Source organism: Pseudonaja textilis, chromosome 1 (assembly GCF_049901715.1).
Source record: "Pseudonaja textilis isolate UNSWEBS1 chromosome 1, rPseTex1.2, whole genome shotgun sequence".
Lineage (NCBI taxonomy): Eukaryota > Metazoa > Chordata > Lepidosauria > Squamata > Elapidae > Pseudonaja > Pseudonaja textilis.
This window is the reverse complement of record NC_141990.1, coordinates 249706941-249723577: the sequence shown is the minus strand read 5'-3', so window position 1 is coordinate 249723577 and position 16637 is coordinate 249706941. Positions and strand designations below refer to the sequence as shown.

Below are 16637 nucleotides of genomic sequence, written 5' to 3'. Positions count from 1 at the left end.
CTATGTATAGAAATGAACTGCTCTCTGTAACTGATCTTTTTGACCTCTTGGCTTGACCCTAAATGAGCTAAATATTGAGCACAATTCAGAGAATGAATGCAAAATATGGAAAAGGAGCTCCTTTCAAAGGTCTACACATATTTCAGCAAGTAAAATGTTTTATGAACTCTGTTTCTAAAGATGTTTGGGAAGTTAAAAGCTCTATTGTGTCTAGCTGATGCATCCTTTCAGAGACATTTTCTTACTTAAACAGAGAAACAAAATGACCATGGATGGGCAAAAAAAAAAAAAACAGAATGGGAGTAACTTTCAACTTCCTGATAGCTACCCCATTGATGTTGCCTCTGAAAAGCTGACAGAAAGCATTGGAAAATCACTCCTCCTTCTCCTTGGCTGACCTACAAATCTGCCTGCCACTTTGCTGATGGAGGGGGAACAAAAGGAGCCATGGACCATAAATAAAACTTCATTCCCATTACCCATCTATCATGTCCCCAGATGTCTTTCCTCTGAGGAGGAAGAGCACTTACCTGTAAACCATGGATGTAGCCCTTCCAGCCCTACTTTGTATGTAGGAGTCACTCCTTCATCCTCCCCTTGTTACCAACCACTATTAAAAGATTTCAAGTTGTACCATTTGTTCCAAAGCAGCCAATCAACACTTATTCATTGGGCTTTGCCACCAGCTGATTGGCCACAGCAGTAGGAGCAGGCACAACGTTCCACTTCCTGCCAGCTTCCTCACTGATTTTGCTTGTGGAAAGTTGCCAGGGAGCATAAGGAATCACCCCTCCTCTTTGCTTGACCCATGGAACTGCCTACCATTTTGCTTGGGTTGGGGGGAGAGGAATAGAGGCAGCCATGCTTCCCATTCCAGTATGTCCCCAAGAGCCTCCTCAATCCTGGAAAAAAGAGGGTTCACCTGTCAACCACTGGTGTCCTCCAACAAGCTCTTCCTTACCAGCAGGTATCTGTATTGCTCTCTCACCCTTCCTTCACTTACTACTATCATTAAGAGATGCCTTGGTTCCAAATCAGTCAATCACTGTTTGCCTTGACCCCATCCAATTGGTTGCAGGATCCAGAAGGAAGCAGGAAAGAGGGTAGGCATATAGCCCCTCATCTTCCCTTGCACTCTGCAACCTATGAGTTTACGGGAAGTGTAGTCAAAGGGCATAGTAACACTGAAGTGACTACAACTTTCTCAAATTCTCAAGGGAGTCATGGTTCCCAGCATTCTGCAAGTTACCCATTAGAGTTACCATGATTTAATAACTGTTGTTCAAGATCTTCCAATTTCAAGTGTTTTAGCAGTATATAGAATAACTGGAACAAATATACTGAATGCTACTAAAAAGCAATCATTAATAATTGTGTTCCTTTTTTAAAAAAATAATGATGATCCTCAGATCCTTTCATGAAACATTTCTTCTGGCACTTGAAGACTTTTTACAAACAGAACTAGAACAAGAAATTGTCAAGGGAAATATGATTGCGTGGAGCAGAAATGTGGGTCGGAGCATTACCCTAGCAGAATGGGAAAAGATCTGGAACAGGAACATTAAGATCACAAAATCAGCAGCTTATAAAGAAAACTTATATAAAATGTTTTATAGATGGCACCTGCCCCCTTCGAGATTGGCGAAGATGCACCCCAACACGAGCCCCAAGTGTTGGAAATGTCAACACATAGAAGGTACCTTCTTTCACATGTGGTGGTCATGCAAGGAAACCCAGAAGTATTGGCAAAAAATTAGGCACTGGCTAGAGGAAATAACCATGGAACAAATTGAGTACAAACCAGAGTGCTTCCTTCTAGGAATTTTTGATAAACAAATATCCAAAAAGTCAAAGTATATTACAATCCACATCTTAACGCCATGCCAGACTGGCATTTGCCCAGTGCTGGAAACTACCCTCTATCCCCACTGATCTTATGGTTATTCAGAAAATCTTACAATGCGCCGAAATGGACAAACTAACACAAGCATTAAAAATAAAGAATCTTCAACCTATTATAGCAATTGGAATCCTTTGTACATTTGGCTTAATCAAAGATAGATCACCTCTAAGAAAATTAAGGCCGAGGCCTCCGAGGCAGAGATAAAGAAAAGCACTGCCGATGATAGTCTGGAAGAAGAAAAGACCTTACAGACAGTCACAAAAATATGGTTTTATTATAAATGTTTTCTCTACTTGTTATCCCCACTTTCCCCACCCCCACCCTTCCCTTCCCTTTCCCTCTTTCCTCTCTCAAGCTTTCCTCTCTTTCCCTCTTGGCCCATGCCAAGACTTGTTTGTCTTTCTGTTGTATATACTTTGTAGCTGTGTTGTCGTTGATTTTTTAAAAAGTAAAACTAATAAAGTTTATTAAAAAAAAAAAAAAGAAGACTTTTTACAAATGAGTAAACAGATTTCCATATGTTCTACATCTGATCTTTATTGTTAAATTACTTCTTCTGAAGGCATTTAGTAACATAGTGGTAAATTACACGGTGAAAGACTTAGTAGAGCAACATAGCTATACAGTCTCTATTGACTGCTCCATTATGAAATTGCTACACTCCTAGATTAAATCTCTCTGAAGAAATAAAACTGCAACCCGCTGTGGACATTCAACTCAGAGATAATGGTCGCTGAATTGTGATATTAAGGATTGTAATATCAATCTAACATGCATTTTTAAAAGAAGTTGCTGTAAAAAATTCCCAAGGCCTCTCTACAAGTGTTACATCACATTTTATTTATATATTTCCTAAATTCATACAAAAGTTTGGTGAAAAAGCAATATAAATCCAATGTAAAGCAATGTATTCATATGTTTACAGAAACATACTTCTCTTTCAATCATACTGAAGATACTAGTAGAGATGAATGCGTCTTTCACTTTTGGTTTCTTGCTTTTAAATTCAACCCATTCAGTTTTTGCATTGGTTTATAATTTTTCAAGGAACAGAAAAATTGAGATGATTTTCAGGCATTTCTTCCCAAGAGCTGCATGTATGTGCAATTTGTCCAATATAAATTTTTGTGACTGAAGGCAAATATACAGTACATGTCCCAGGATAATGTTGCAGGATCCAGTCTGAGTAAGTCACTGGGACCCGAGTTTTCTTCTTTCAAGCTTTCAGACTCGTGCTAGAGCCCATCCTCAGGGAACGTCTCTCTTCCAAAATGTTGTGTCATTTGCCTGTTTTTTTGTCTTTCGTTTAGCATTTAATATGATAATTCCTCAGCATTTAGTAGAGAAACTGGGCCTTTTAGGTTTCAGTACTCCTTTGTGCAAGTGGATTCTTGATTTTCTTACTGATAGACCCCTGTATGTGCATAATGGGACTATTTCTAATACCATGTTCTTGACCACAGGTTCTCCTCAAGGCTGTATCCTAATTCTGCTGTTGTTCACTCTGCTGATCCATGGCTGTTGTGCGAGGTTTGCTACCAACCACATTGTGAAATATGCAGATGATACAACAGTGGTGGGCCTTATTCAGGATAATAATGAGAGTATTACTGGGAGGAAGTAGGGGGCTTGATGAACTGGTATAATAAAAACAGCCTGATTTTAAATATAGGAAAAACAACAGAGATCATTGTCAATTTCAGAAAAGGCAGGTACAGCGGTATACCTCTGTGCATTAATGATTCAATTGTGAAGATTGGTTATGTACACTGAGATTATATGTACCAAGACAAATTCCTTGTGTGTCTAATCACACTTGTCCAATAATGAATTTATTCATCATTCATTCATCAAGATGGTCAGTAGTATCAAGTTTCAGGATATGTAGCTGATGAGTAGGTTAACTTGGTCACTCAACAGGGAGACACAGGTGAAGCAGACACAACAGTGCCTGCATTTTCTATGTCATCATGAGAAAAACAGATTTTCTTTCCCCTGTCCTTACACTTTTATAAAGGGACAATTGAAAGCATCCTTTCATATTGTAATACTATGTGGTTTGGAAGTATTACTGTTTCAGACAGGAAGGGTATGCAGAGAGTGGTGAGGATGGCAGAAAAGATTACTGGAAGTTCATTTCTTTCAATCCAGAACATAACATGCACGTGATGCTTGACCAGGGTCCGCACTATTGTCTGGGATTCTACACATTCTCTCCATGACAGGTTTTCTTAGTTACCTTCTAGAAGAAGGCACTGTGGTATCCAAAGCAGAACAACTAGATTCTGAAATAGTTTTGTAGCATATTGTCTGTCTGTCTGTCTGTCTGTCTGTCTGTCTGTCTGTCTCTCTCTCTCTCTCTCTCTCTCTCTGTATTCTATGTATGTGTATGTGATATATGTGTGTGTGTATATGTATATACATGTATGTGATGTACATATATTCTTTTCAGAGCAGGCATCAGAATTTCAGTTTTTTAAATATGTGCCAGTGTGTTCACAGGAAAAAAAAGTGACAGTAAAGATTATCTTACCTTATCTTATTTTGGAGAGAGAGAGAGTTGGGAACTTTTTTTTTTTTTTTTGGCCCAATTTAATGAGCTTTTTCTAATTTGTCACTAATATTACCACATTCCACAAAAGAGGTAGATGTAAACGGAATAGATTTCCATTACAATATGAACCAAGCTATTTTTGTCTCCATCTGTAGGCATTAATCTTTTGAAAGGTGATACCTATTCAATGAAAGGAAGCTTCAAATAAATATGGAGAGAATTATTGAGAGATGTGCTGTTAGGTGCTATGTTTCTACTTCTATCCTAAAGCCTTTCTGTGATGAATTTCTACAAAAATTCAAACCACTGGAGAAAATGCACAATTTTAGATGGGCAATATACTTGAAAACTGATCATTACCAATAAATTTATTGTGTGGTCAGTGTAGAAATCTAATTTTAAGTACAATTCCAAGTAGTAGAATAGTTGCTTCCAGAGACTGCAGGCAATGTGGAATATTGGATTTCAAATGGAAAATACTCTGATATAATTTCATCAGTACACTCAAGAGTTGTTAAAGTTTTTTTTAACTTAGTATATTAGGTATGGTTCTATTGAATTATATATCTTGTGTGATGTGTAAGTAGTCTAAAAGCAAGAAACTAAAACTGAATGATTTAAAGTGTAATATTGCAATAATTACTATATAATGTTATTGTTCCATCCTTCATACCTGTGTTGAATAAAGAAATACTGTCTAAATGATGGACATAATCAAAGGTAGAAAGAATATACCAATCTGAAATGTTCAAGGTCAAAACACTGCTATAATGAATTTCAGGCAGCATCATTGAATGTTTCCTTACCAGATAATTGATATAGTTGTGGATTAAATTAAAAAAAAAATAGCAGCTTAATATGCTTTTTCCATGCATTTTTTTAAAAATGAAAGATACCAATTTAAAAGGTAGTATAGAAAAGAATACAATTCTCCTGAGAAATATTGATAATCTACAGTATTTTAATGACTGGTCTTGCCTTAGAAAAAAATTACAGAAATCTTCCAGATTCATCCTAGGTGGATGGAAGATACAATAACCATAATTGTTGTGACTCCGGGATTTGAATCTGGTCCGTCAGCAGATGTGAGCTCGAGTGAAGAGGATCTGGCACTGAGATTTGAGCCTGCATTGTTGAGTGATTTTGAAGGTAGCCAGGATGAGGAAGTGGACTTAGCTATGAGAGACGAACCTAATTTATTGAAGGGATCAGAGTCCTCCCCCGAAGATCCCTCTCGGATTACACAGCAGCCAGGAACAGATAATCAGGAAAACGTGCGAGAGGTTTCAAGTAAGGAAGAGGGCTTTGAGGGATCTTGGCTTGACGTGAGACGTCAATCTCAATTGGGAAAGAAGCCTCAAACCAGTGATTATTGAGACTAACACGCCCTCTTTAGGGGATAAAAGGAAACGGATTGGCTTGAGAAATTTGCCAGAAGCAAAGTGTATTGTTGGAACGAAAGTACTGTGAAGATTCTCTGAGGCATTGTGATTTATAGGCACTTCAGGATTGCCAAACAGATTCCGGAATTACTGCTGAGGACTGGACTTATCTTTGTTGGGGTTTGCTTTCAGTTGCTTATAGTTTTGGAACTTTAGAGTTTTGATTGCTCACCTGTGGATACAGGTGAGACAAAACACATAATGCTGAAGAATTATATGTTGTCTAAATTTTAAAGTCTGAATTCTAAAGTCTGAAGACCACTGTGCTGTATCTGCAGAGTTAGCAACACTAAAACCTGGGTATCTCTACGCTGGAGCTTCAGTTACTGTCAAAACTGCTACTGGTGATGTTTCTGTAGCTGATAGCCAACAAAGCAGAACTAAGCAGAGGCAGGACAACTTCAGACCTACTGGAGCTGAAGCTTCTCCATTCCTCAGGATTAGTCGTCAGGCTAATCCTAATATTGTCTAATACTATCCTATTTTTATTGCAAGGAATGGCAGAGGAGGCTATGGAATGCATGGATGAAAAATTGTTCCCTGTCCCCTTATTCAGAGAAAAGTTGAAATGCAAGACATGATGATGATGATGATGATGATGATGATGATTTAATTAAATTTCTATGGTACCCATCTCACTAATACAGGAGCTCTGGTTGGTTTACTGAAAAGTGCTAAAAACAATTGAAATTAGAATAAAAATAAACAAAAAGAACCAAGGTGATGAGTAAGCTGTCAGTGAGAATCTTCTCTACCTCATCAGCCACCCCCAATATAACAGGCCTTTATTGGGGCCCCAGGCCAAGTGGTGGAGCTAAGATTTTAAGCTCTTCCAGAAGGCCAGGAGTGTGGAGGTGGATCTCATCTCTGATGGGAGAATATTCCAAAGGCAATGGCCACAACAGAAAAAACTCTTCTACTGAATTCCACCAGCTGAAAATTTTTGGCTGATAGGAACCAAAGTAGACCTTTTCCATTGTAGTGAGTGAAAAGGGTAAGGTGGTTTATTGGATACCCTGTACTCATGCCATAAAGGTCTTTAAAGGGGATGACCAATGCCTTGAATTGAACCTGGAAGCAAATTGGTAGCCAGTGCAGTTCATGTAACAACAGTGTCACATGTGCCACCTGAAGGGGCCACCAGAGTGTTCCATTGCATTCTGTACCAGCTGTAGCTTCCAAATATTTTTCAAAGATAATTCCGTATAGAGCACATTGCAGTGATCTAATTGGAAGATGACCAGGGCAAAAGAGACTGTCAGCAGGGTGTCATGATCCAAGAAAGGTTACAACTAGTTACACAACACAAAATTGCACAAAAGTTCTCCAAGAGCAGGAGTTGTGACTTCTTTTTGAGCAGGAGTTGCGACTCTAGAAGGATCTCCAGATTGCACACCAAGATTCCATGCAGCCCTTTGATTCATATCTTGAGTATATTTTTCAATGAATTCAGGATTTGTTTGTTGCTGTTGAAGAATCCAATCATTTATCCTGCAATTCTGAAGAATATAAAATACAAGTTCATAAATGCTGAAGTAGGTTTTAATTTTTAAAAACGAAGAGGAAAAAGGCTTGCTAGCTATGCACATTTCTAAATCAAGTCTATTATATATCTTTTATCCACAATTTGGAGTCTTCTTTATATTTATAGCCTGCTGTTTCCTCAATATTAGAAACAATTTCATTTCTTTATTGCACTTAGCTGGATGTAATCCATGCATTTTGTACTGAATTGAAGCTCAGTGATGATAATTCCCTGCTGGGCGATGAATAGTTTGAGCCATCTAATATGCATTTCAAATTGGAGATGCTTTTGTGATGTTTATATGTACCTACTTTCAATTTTAGCACATTTGCATTTGGTAAACAGGAATAGCAAATCAGAGTAATAGTAGTGATGGGCATATAAATACCAATGCCAAGGTGTTTTCATTTTGAAAAATATGATTGCAGTCAACAACCACTTGCAATATGAATCAGATTGCACATTCCATGTCAGTAACTAACACTAGGAGCAAGAAAAAAAATTGCACCTGTCACTTAGAATTCTGCCCACCATATTTCATTTCCTGTTCCCTGCTCCAAGATAAATACTTGGTTAGAGAAAACAATTTCCAGGACAGGTTAAGGAGTTTGGAGTTCCAGCAGCATCAGCAAAAAAGAACCATCTAGTTAAGGTCATCAGGAAGGTCAACAGGAATTTTATCAGAAAGGTCGGTAAACTAACTATTGTTTCAGCTTCCAGTTACTTAAAAGAAAAGGCGTTTAAAGCTGGCATTAAAGAGTGCATGTTGAGCTGCCAACCAGCAGAGGTTGTGTTAGTAAGTTCCCATCCATGAGTGTCTTATTTAAATCGAGATTCATATTTTCTGGTTTTATTTCTCAGGGAGACACCCTGTACTTGTCTATCATTGAATGTGACCCTTTCTAAGCTTTGGGCTAAGTGGTGGGGTAGAGTTAGAAAGGAAGATTTCTGCCACTAATGGCTCTTCTGGACAGAAGTAAGAATCCAAGTCCATCTCAAAGTTTCCAGAATTAGTTTGCTGCTGATAGCCTTCCAAACTGCGAGTTTAGATTTTCATTTGAAGAGAATGAACAGTTTTGTTCTCATGTGCTTGTTAGCTTTCCATCCCATGCTCAATCCATATTGTGGACTCCTTGGTACTCTGAGCTGTTGTTTGTCATGACTGGGGGAGTACCTTCCCATCCTATGGCGTAAACCTCACCCTCACTAAGACTGATGATGTTACTTAGTTGGGTAATGAAATGCCTGCAAGCAAGCAACAGTGAAGCATAAAGAGCACTGATGACTCCACAGCTCAACCCAAACTACCAATAGTTTCTTCTATTTAATCCATATTCCACAAATTCTCACTGAACTGTTTGTTCACATTTTTTCTTCTTCTCCAAAATGTGGCAGAATTTCTGCCTTGGTAAAAGCTGAGTAGAATTTCTTGGATGCACAACATGGCACGGTTAGATAAGCACTTCAATTGCATACTAGGTTGAAGCTGTAAAAACGGTGTGAATTTTCCTCTGAGGGAAGGCTGATTTTCATAACAAGCTTGCTCATTGTGAGTATGAACTGCTGACCACTTCTCAATGAAGGAATGCACTATGTCATTCTCTATTCATCCACAGTTTACATGAAGGCAATTTCTACCCTCCTTTTTCCAACAACAACAACAAAGTGTTTTCTGGCTCAAATGGTCTTCCTGATTTCCAGCTGCTCTTCATTTCATTGTAGGCAAATAATTCTAATTCATTATTTGTGTACTGCAGCAGGAAAGTCCTCTCTGGTCATTGCATCTGCTCTCCACAATAACTGCTTGATAGAACAGTGTCTATTTTCTTTTGTTTTTAACCAGGTGGAATTTCCTTGTAGTCTAAGTGACAGGGAAAATAATAAACTAAAAGTATTTTTTTAAAAAACTGATCCAGGAATGGTAAAGAAGAAAGGAAATACACCAGGGAGGATCTGTAGTAGAAAATTAAACTATCATCATGGTCAGAACAGAGGACGATAAAACGTAGAAAATTATTTTTAAACAGGCTTTACTTCCAGTTGTTTCATGCACAGGAGTTCATCAAGTTAAGGGTGTAGTATGGAAAAGCTCAGAGTGAAAATTCAATTTCTATCTTATACCCTTAAATTGTTCAAATCCATTGCCTATTCTTCTAGTTACATTGCACTGAACTATTGGATTGATTGCCGGATTATTTTTAAAACTGACATTACAGCTTGGGAACTGCCAGTGCTAAACTTGATTTAGTAACTTCCCTGAAGTCCCTTATGTGTAGGTGGTGCCATATTATTATATTAGCAACTACATTCACAGCCTGAACATAGAGAGAGAAGCAATTATGTAAACCTTTGATAACTTTTTAAAATAATAGATTCCGCTACTGTTTTTGGCAATGAACATGCATTGTGAGTAGATGCTTCATAATAATTGTGTATACAGCATACTGTACTGGCTGGTTATGTGAGAATCAATTTTGTATAGAAGTTAAGGCACTAGAGAAGAAATTGGCAGACTGCCTAGCTTTAGGCATGAAGCCAGATGGGTAATCTAGGGCCAGTCATTTTCTCTCAGCCCTAGAAAAGAGGCAATGGTAAACCACTTCCAAAAACCTTGCCAAGAAAACTGCAGGGATTAATCCAGGTAGTCACCTGCAGTCAAAAACTGAGGCACCAAAAAACCCTGCTGTATGTATGTATGTATGTATGTATGTATGTATGTATGTATGTATGAATGTATGTATCAGTGGTGGGATGCCAATTTAACAACCGGTTTGGTGAATGCATGCATCTCTGAAAATGGAGCATTTTAGAAGCTCAGCTGGTTACCTTCCAAGTCAGCAACGCTAAGTAGAACAGCGAGTGGGGGAATCAGCTGTGCCACACGATTGAGATGAACTACAAAGCAGGAAATAAAGGACATAATAGTGCAGGGGCGGAGCCAACTGATTGTCAGAACTACCAGTTCGAACCACTCTGAACAGCTCTAAGCAGCATACAATTTCCAAATTCTTATGCTCAGATTGAAACAGAACAATTGAGAACAGAACATAAGGGTTGTTGTTTGCATATACCAGCACAGCTGGTGGGCTTTTGGAGAAATTAACAGACAAGATGTGCTTAATTCTCTTTCAGAACTTAATGTAGCATGGACAGTTTAATTGTTTTCATACATATCAAGATCGTTATTCCTTTTTTCAACCTTCTAGTAATTATTTGGTTTTACAGCCCAGTTATGGTATACTTATTAAATCTGAAACATCTGAGAGAAAATGGTAAAATTAGGTTGACTATAGAAAATCTGGAGAGGGTTTGTAACTCCTCTATTAGATATAAATGATAATCCGTGGCTATTGGTTTACATATGCTACAGGTTTGTTAGAAGATTTGAGCTTTGTATATGGTTACATCACCTAGATAATATTTGATCATTTAATAGATCTACAATATTTTCTGAATATTTTGGAAATATTTTTGATAGAACTACAGGGCAGCTGTAATCTTTTTTATTTTAAAACTGGAAAAAGAGTTAGCTGTTTTAAAGAAGCCCTTCTTCTGTGCATTTTCAATCATACCGTATAATTTCTTTTTCAAGGGTACCATACTTTATTAGTTTCTACATTCTCTGTGTCTGAAGTTTTTCAGATATTTCAATCTCTCCATTACCTAACATTTAATTCTCTCTATGCTCCCTGAAGTAAATAGAAATGCAATCCTATAACTTATTTTTCTTTTCTATCATTTGTCTGTTTTTTTCCTATTCTTGGAATGAATAACTTCCTGAGTGGCCTAAAATAGTCTAAAATCCAGAACATTATTGCATAATAAAGGTGGGAAAGAAAGAAAGAAAACAAGAAAGAAAGAAAGAAAGAGAGAGAGAGAGAGAGAGAGAGAGAGAAGCTATATTGTAGTTCATTGTTTATAATCACAATATTGAAAGCAGAGTTCACAAACTTCTTAAAGAGGAGAAGAGAGGGAAAGAAAGGAAGGAAAATACATAAAAGATTAAAACAAACAAACAAGCAGTATATAACAAGTCATGGCTAAAAATAAGAGCCTTGCCAATAAACCATGCCAAAAAGGTTGCCAGTGATTCTTTGATATGTATAAAACCTTGCTTTTTATACACTTTAAGTTACGGTAGGATATTTTCAGCATTGTTTCAGCACTTTTCTAAAGGCTCTTTGCTGAATGTTTTGTGGGCTGGGTAGGCTTTATTATTTTTATCTCTGCTATTGCTGCTTTGAAAGAGAAGAAGGAGACGTCCGGTTTGAGCTTCTTTGGTGACAGACCGAAACTGCAACTCTGCGTGGTTTCGATCCGTGCTCACTGCTGGAGCACCCCGAGCCGGCTGGTTTTGGGGCTAAGCCACCCCATAGAGGTGGTGAAGAAGGGGGAGACTGCCTGCAGGGTTGAGGAGAGATATAAAGATATAAAAGTGTCATACTCCAATTAGTAACTACAGGAGAAAATTTGTTTAATGAGAAAAGATAATATGAAATTGAAACAGAACAGACAAAAGTATAAATACAATGATTTGAACTGAGATGAGATAATCAAAATAAAATTGAAAAAATTAAAAGAGGAGAAAAACTATATAGAAAATGCAGAATAGTAATAAGATATGGAATAGAACACAAAAATGAGCATGAGTTTGTGTCTGTATAAAGAAGTGCAACCTGGGGCCATGCTATTTTCAAAAAAGATGTTTTACTTGTATTTTGTGTGTGTGAAAGCCCAAATAAAACTTTATTTTAAAAAAAAGAAAGAGAAGAAGGAGATATTTCAAGAAATTACTACAGTATAACCTTTGAGGTATTCAGCCAAAACTTGGCAGCACTGTTAATATCTCTCAATCCTGTTATTTTCAGTCTCATTTCATCCCATTTGGCCACAAAATGAAGCAGCTGCAGCCAAACATAACTGATGGTTATGTTTATCAAAGAAAATTTCAAATCAGTTTGATTCAAATCCTGTTGCCTTCAAAACTGAAATTTCAATAAAAGTTTGCTGACTTTGAATCTTAAATATGAGATTTTTATTAATTTGTAGTGCTACAGCATCTATGCTGAATTTAGAATTGATTGGTTTTAATCCTTGCATATTTGCTTATTTTAAATATATATATTTGCCGGTAGCATTAAAATAGGCAAGTCCAGTATTCTGAGATTTCCTGCTTTCACAATTACTTGTTAAGATTTGCCCATTTAAATTAAAAACAATTTATCCGGGGTAATCTTATGATTTATAGTGCTAAGGTAGCATTATAAGGAGAATGGGGAGTAAAAGAGAAGAGTATAATTGTAACAAGACTATTACTGTGAAAAAGAAATTTTTTTTTAGAGTTGCTTTAAATCAGAATGCAATGAAGAGATGGTTTTATTGAAGAATTATTCCAAAGGTCAGATGTCAATTCTCTGCTCACATTCAGCATTATACAGCTGAATATTTCTTGTATTGCATTCTACAGATAAAGGATAGTTGTCTAGTGAGGATCTTCTTCTGTATGTGATTAAGGAATCTGGGAGTTGTCCATAACAAATGGTTATACTCTGTACTTGGAAATTACTTTGACAGGGTATAGAGCAGTGATGGCGAACCTGTGGCTGCATGCCAGAGGTGGCACGCAGAGCCCTCTCTGTGGGCATGCGAGTGTTGCCCCAGCTCAGCTCTGCCACGCATGCGTGTGTGCTTCCCACCAGCCAGCTGGTCTTTAGGTCTCTGCTACGCATGCATGGGGGGGCGGGCACATGTGGGAGATGTGCATGCATGCACAGAGGCAGGGTTCATGCATGGGGGACAAACCACATGCACAGGGACACATGGTCATTAAATTTTGGGGGTTGGGCACATGCACATATTCACTTTGGGCACTCGGTGCTGAAAAGCATAGCCATCACTGGTATAGAGAATTATTTTGTCTCTCTCCATTGACAATGTGCATAATTTATAATCAATCTGTATAATACTAGAAGATAAACCAGATGTTTTAAGAATAAGAGGCTCATGTTAAGTTCATATCTGCAAGATGGTCATGCATTAAAGCTTATCTTGCATACCTTGGTTCTTACATTTATAGACTTTACACTGTGATCCCTGTTTCAAGATGTATGTAATTTGGAATCTCAAGACATGGCTGTTATTTTGCATGTAGTCCCATTTCTCATGATAAGAAGTTTTGCCCTTCTAAAAAAAAACAAGTTTTCTCTTAAAATGTCTCTTTCTCCGTTTAGGAAACCACTACAAACTTTGGAATATAGATCTAGAAAATTAATTCACTTTGTTTTTTCTCTCTCCCCACTCCATATATTATCTTTGTTAGAAACAATATACAAGATGGTTTCTATAACATGGGGTGCCATCCTACCAACTTGAGGGTTGTGCTCAAAGCTGTTCTATTGCAGCTTCCAGTTGTAGATGACTCACGTTATCACAGTGTCATCACGTGACATATAATGACTTTTTTCCCTTTTGCTAAATTGGGCATGGGCATAACCAGTGCTTGATGCATCTGGCCTGTGGGCTGTAAGTTTGACAGCCCTGCTATAACACAAAACAATGCAAAAATATACTACTAATTTGTTATAATAATTCAGGATTCCCAAAAAGCTCAGAGGGAAAGATTTCCTATAATTAAGAAACCTGATAATGCAAGATCTGGGTAAGCGATCTTGGTATTGGATATGTCAAGGTTTCTCTCCTGTCAAAGCATTGAAAGCATGAACTTCTCCAGAAAAAAAGGTGTCATTGGAGCCAATAAGTGGGTGGGGTTAAGGTAAGCTTTCGCATATTTAAGATTACTCATTTTTAATATATGAAAAAAATAATTGGATGCTGCAATATAACAGCTTTGAATAAAATCTTTCTTCTCATGCCACAGGTCTCTGCAGAACCATCCAGGTTGCTAGGGGTGGATGGCTAGGCCTTCATGCAATACAAACTCATTCACACAGATTCTTATTATTTAGATATACGTATACAGGGGTGGGATTCTACTAGTTCGCATCTATTCGCTAGAATCAGTTGTTAACATTCTAAGCAGTTTGGAGAACTGGTTGTTAGAAGAAATGACTGGCCTAATCCTGTAAGGAAGGCAGGAAGGAAACATTCTGGTGTTGCTGACAAAAACTGCCTCTCCATTAACCCTTATTACATTCTTGGCAGGATTAGACTTCCTGTCTCTGGAACGTCTCTGGACTTTTTTCCCCTCCTTTGCTGGTACTTTGCTTGTGTGGAGTGATCATTCAAAGTTACAATGGCACTGAAAAAAGTGACTTATGACCATTTTTCACACTTACAATTGTTGCAGCATCCCCACAGTCATGAGAGACCAGGTGAGGAGATGCATACCACGATGTGAATGATATTGAGTTGGCCATGCCCAGCCAATAACATGACCACCAAGCCATGACCACCACCTAAGCCATACCCACAGAACTGGTTGTTAAAAAATTTGAATCCCACCCCTGCACGTATATACTTCTAAATATGCTAATATAGTGAAACTCTAGCTTCTGGAAAATAAAAATAGGTTCATTGATCTGGGCTGCAAAATTCTGGACATTTACTAGAAAGTAAGCAGAGAGTTTGTCTGCTGTTATCTCTTTGCAGCCTGGATCTGAAGACCTATTGAACCTTTGATCTTTCTACTATACTTTATCAGAATTGCTTTGAAGAATTAATAACCCACATATAAAGTAAGTGAGCCATCTTAAATAATTTTGAGGACTGTATTAAAACATTGTCCTTGCTTCTTTTAAGAAAAAAGGGAAAAGAAAAAAGTGAGGAACAAAAGAACAATAAAGGCAACAGGAGAGAAAATTAGCAGAAGAAATCCAATAAAACCTGCTTAAGAGCTTTTGAAGTCATTTGTGAAAAATGTGTGAAATTAATTTACTTTAGCCTTACTTCATCAAGCTCTTCAGAATTATTGGAAGTCTGCTGAGAACATTGAGATTTTTTATTATTATTATAAACTTAAGCAATCTATAAACAGGAATGTTATTCCTGGAATTAAGCAATTTGGCAATCTAATAATATATTTCTAGCAAGATAAATGTGCGTGAAAAAAATCTATTCAGTTATAAACTGCTGCTATAGATCCTGTGCAAACAATTCAAAGGTATTTTTAGAGACTGAATCTTTCCATTTTCACTGCCATACAGGAAAAAAATCATTTCTGGAATCACACAAAAAACTCGCAATTCCTAGAACCATTCATTATGAATAATTATGAAAAATATGTTAATATAATATAAATTACAAATAATAAGTTAGACATTCAATTTGTAAAGTCCTTGAAAAGGCAAGCTTTTATATTTTATTCTATGTGTTCTACCCTTTTAATTTATCCATACATTAATGCAGCATTAATAAAGCTATTATTTGGAAGACTATTTTATAATAAGCTAACAATTATATCCTACAGCAGCTTTGCATGTAGGGTTGTAGGCAGAGATGGTATTCAACAGGTTCTGACCAGTTCTGGAGAACCGGTAGCAGAAATTATGAGTAGTTTGGAGAACTGGCAAATACCACCTCTGAGTGGAGATTTTACAGTATCCTTCTCCTGCCAAGCCCACAAAGCCACGCCACAGAACCAGTAATACAAAAAACAGAATCCTACCACTGGTTGTAGGAATGGAGCTGGATCAATATTTGACTTCTTTTTTTTCCCACTTTTTTCTGCGGACAGGAGGAAAACAGTCCTATTTTAATCTGAACAGAGGGAATGGTGAAATATAGTCTGGTGAGATGTTTAACAAAGGCTTCTTTTACAGTATGTCTACCACAAACACTCTTCTACTCTGGGTGAATAGGCCTAGAGTAAAGAGAATATTCAGAATTAAGAAGAGGCAAAAGACACCTATACAAGGAGTGGATGTGTCTTTCTATCAATGAATCAGTGATTCTGAAAATCCAAAAAGGCTTTGCTGAAATATTTAAATGTTGGATTTAAAACAGACTGAGATGAATAAAGGACTGGAGCTGGTCTAGGTACAAATGAACAATGAAAGAAACCTTCAGCGACAGCTGAAGTAATGTAGCCACACATAGACACTATTTTATTGCCTTATTAGCTTACCAAGAGCAAGCTTTACAATAAATTCTTCAAATTTACATTTCCAGATTAATTTTCTAAAGACCGAAATGGAAAGAAAAAGCAAAATGATCAGAGATCTCCAAAATGAGGTGAGATTATTATCATTTTTTTCT

The 16637-nt window shown here is 37.2% G+C and overlaps 1 protein-coding gene across 3 annotated transcripts in view; it reads left to right on the top strand.

Moving 5' to 3' along the window:
• Positions 1-16637, top strand: part of LUZP2 (leucine zipper protein 2) — a 418915-nt gene that overhangs the window by 228324 nt on the left and 173954 nt on the right. For all 3 annotated transcript variants that reach the window (XM_087921245.1, XM_087921244.1, XM_026706368.2), the window contains exon 5: positions 16551-16613. In XM_087921245.1, coding sequence (XP_087777371.1) covers positions 16551-16613 — 63 coding nt within the window. The remainder of the gene's footprint in view (positions 1-16550; positions 16614-16637) is intronic.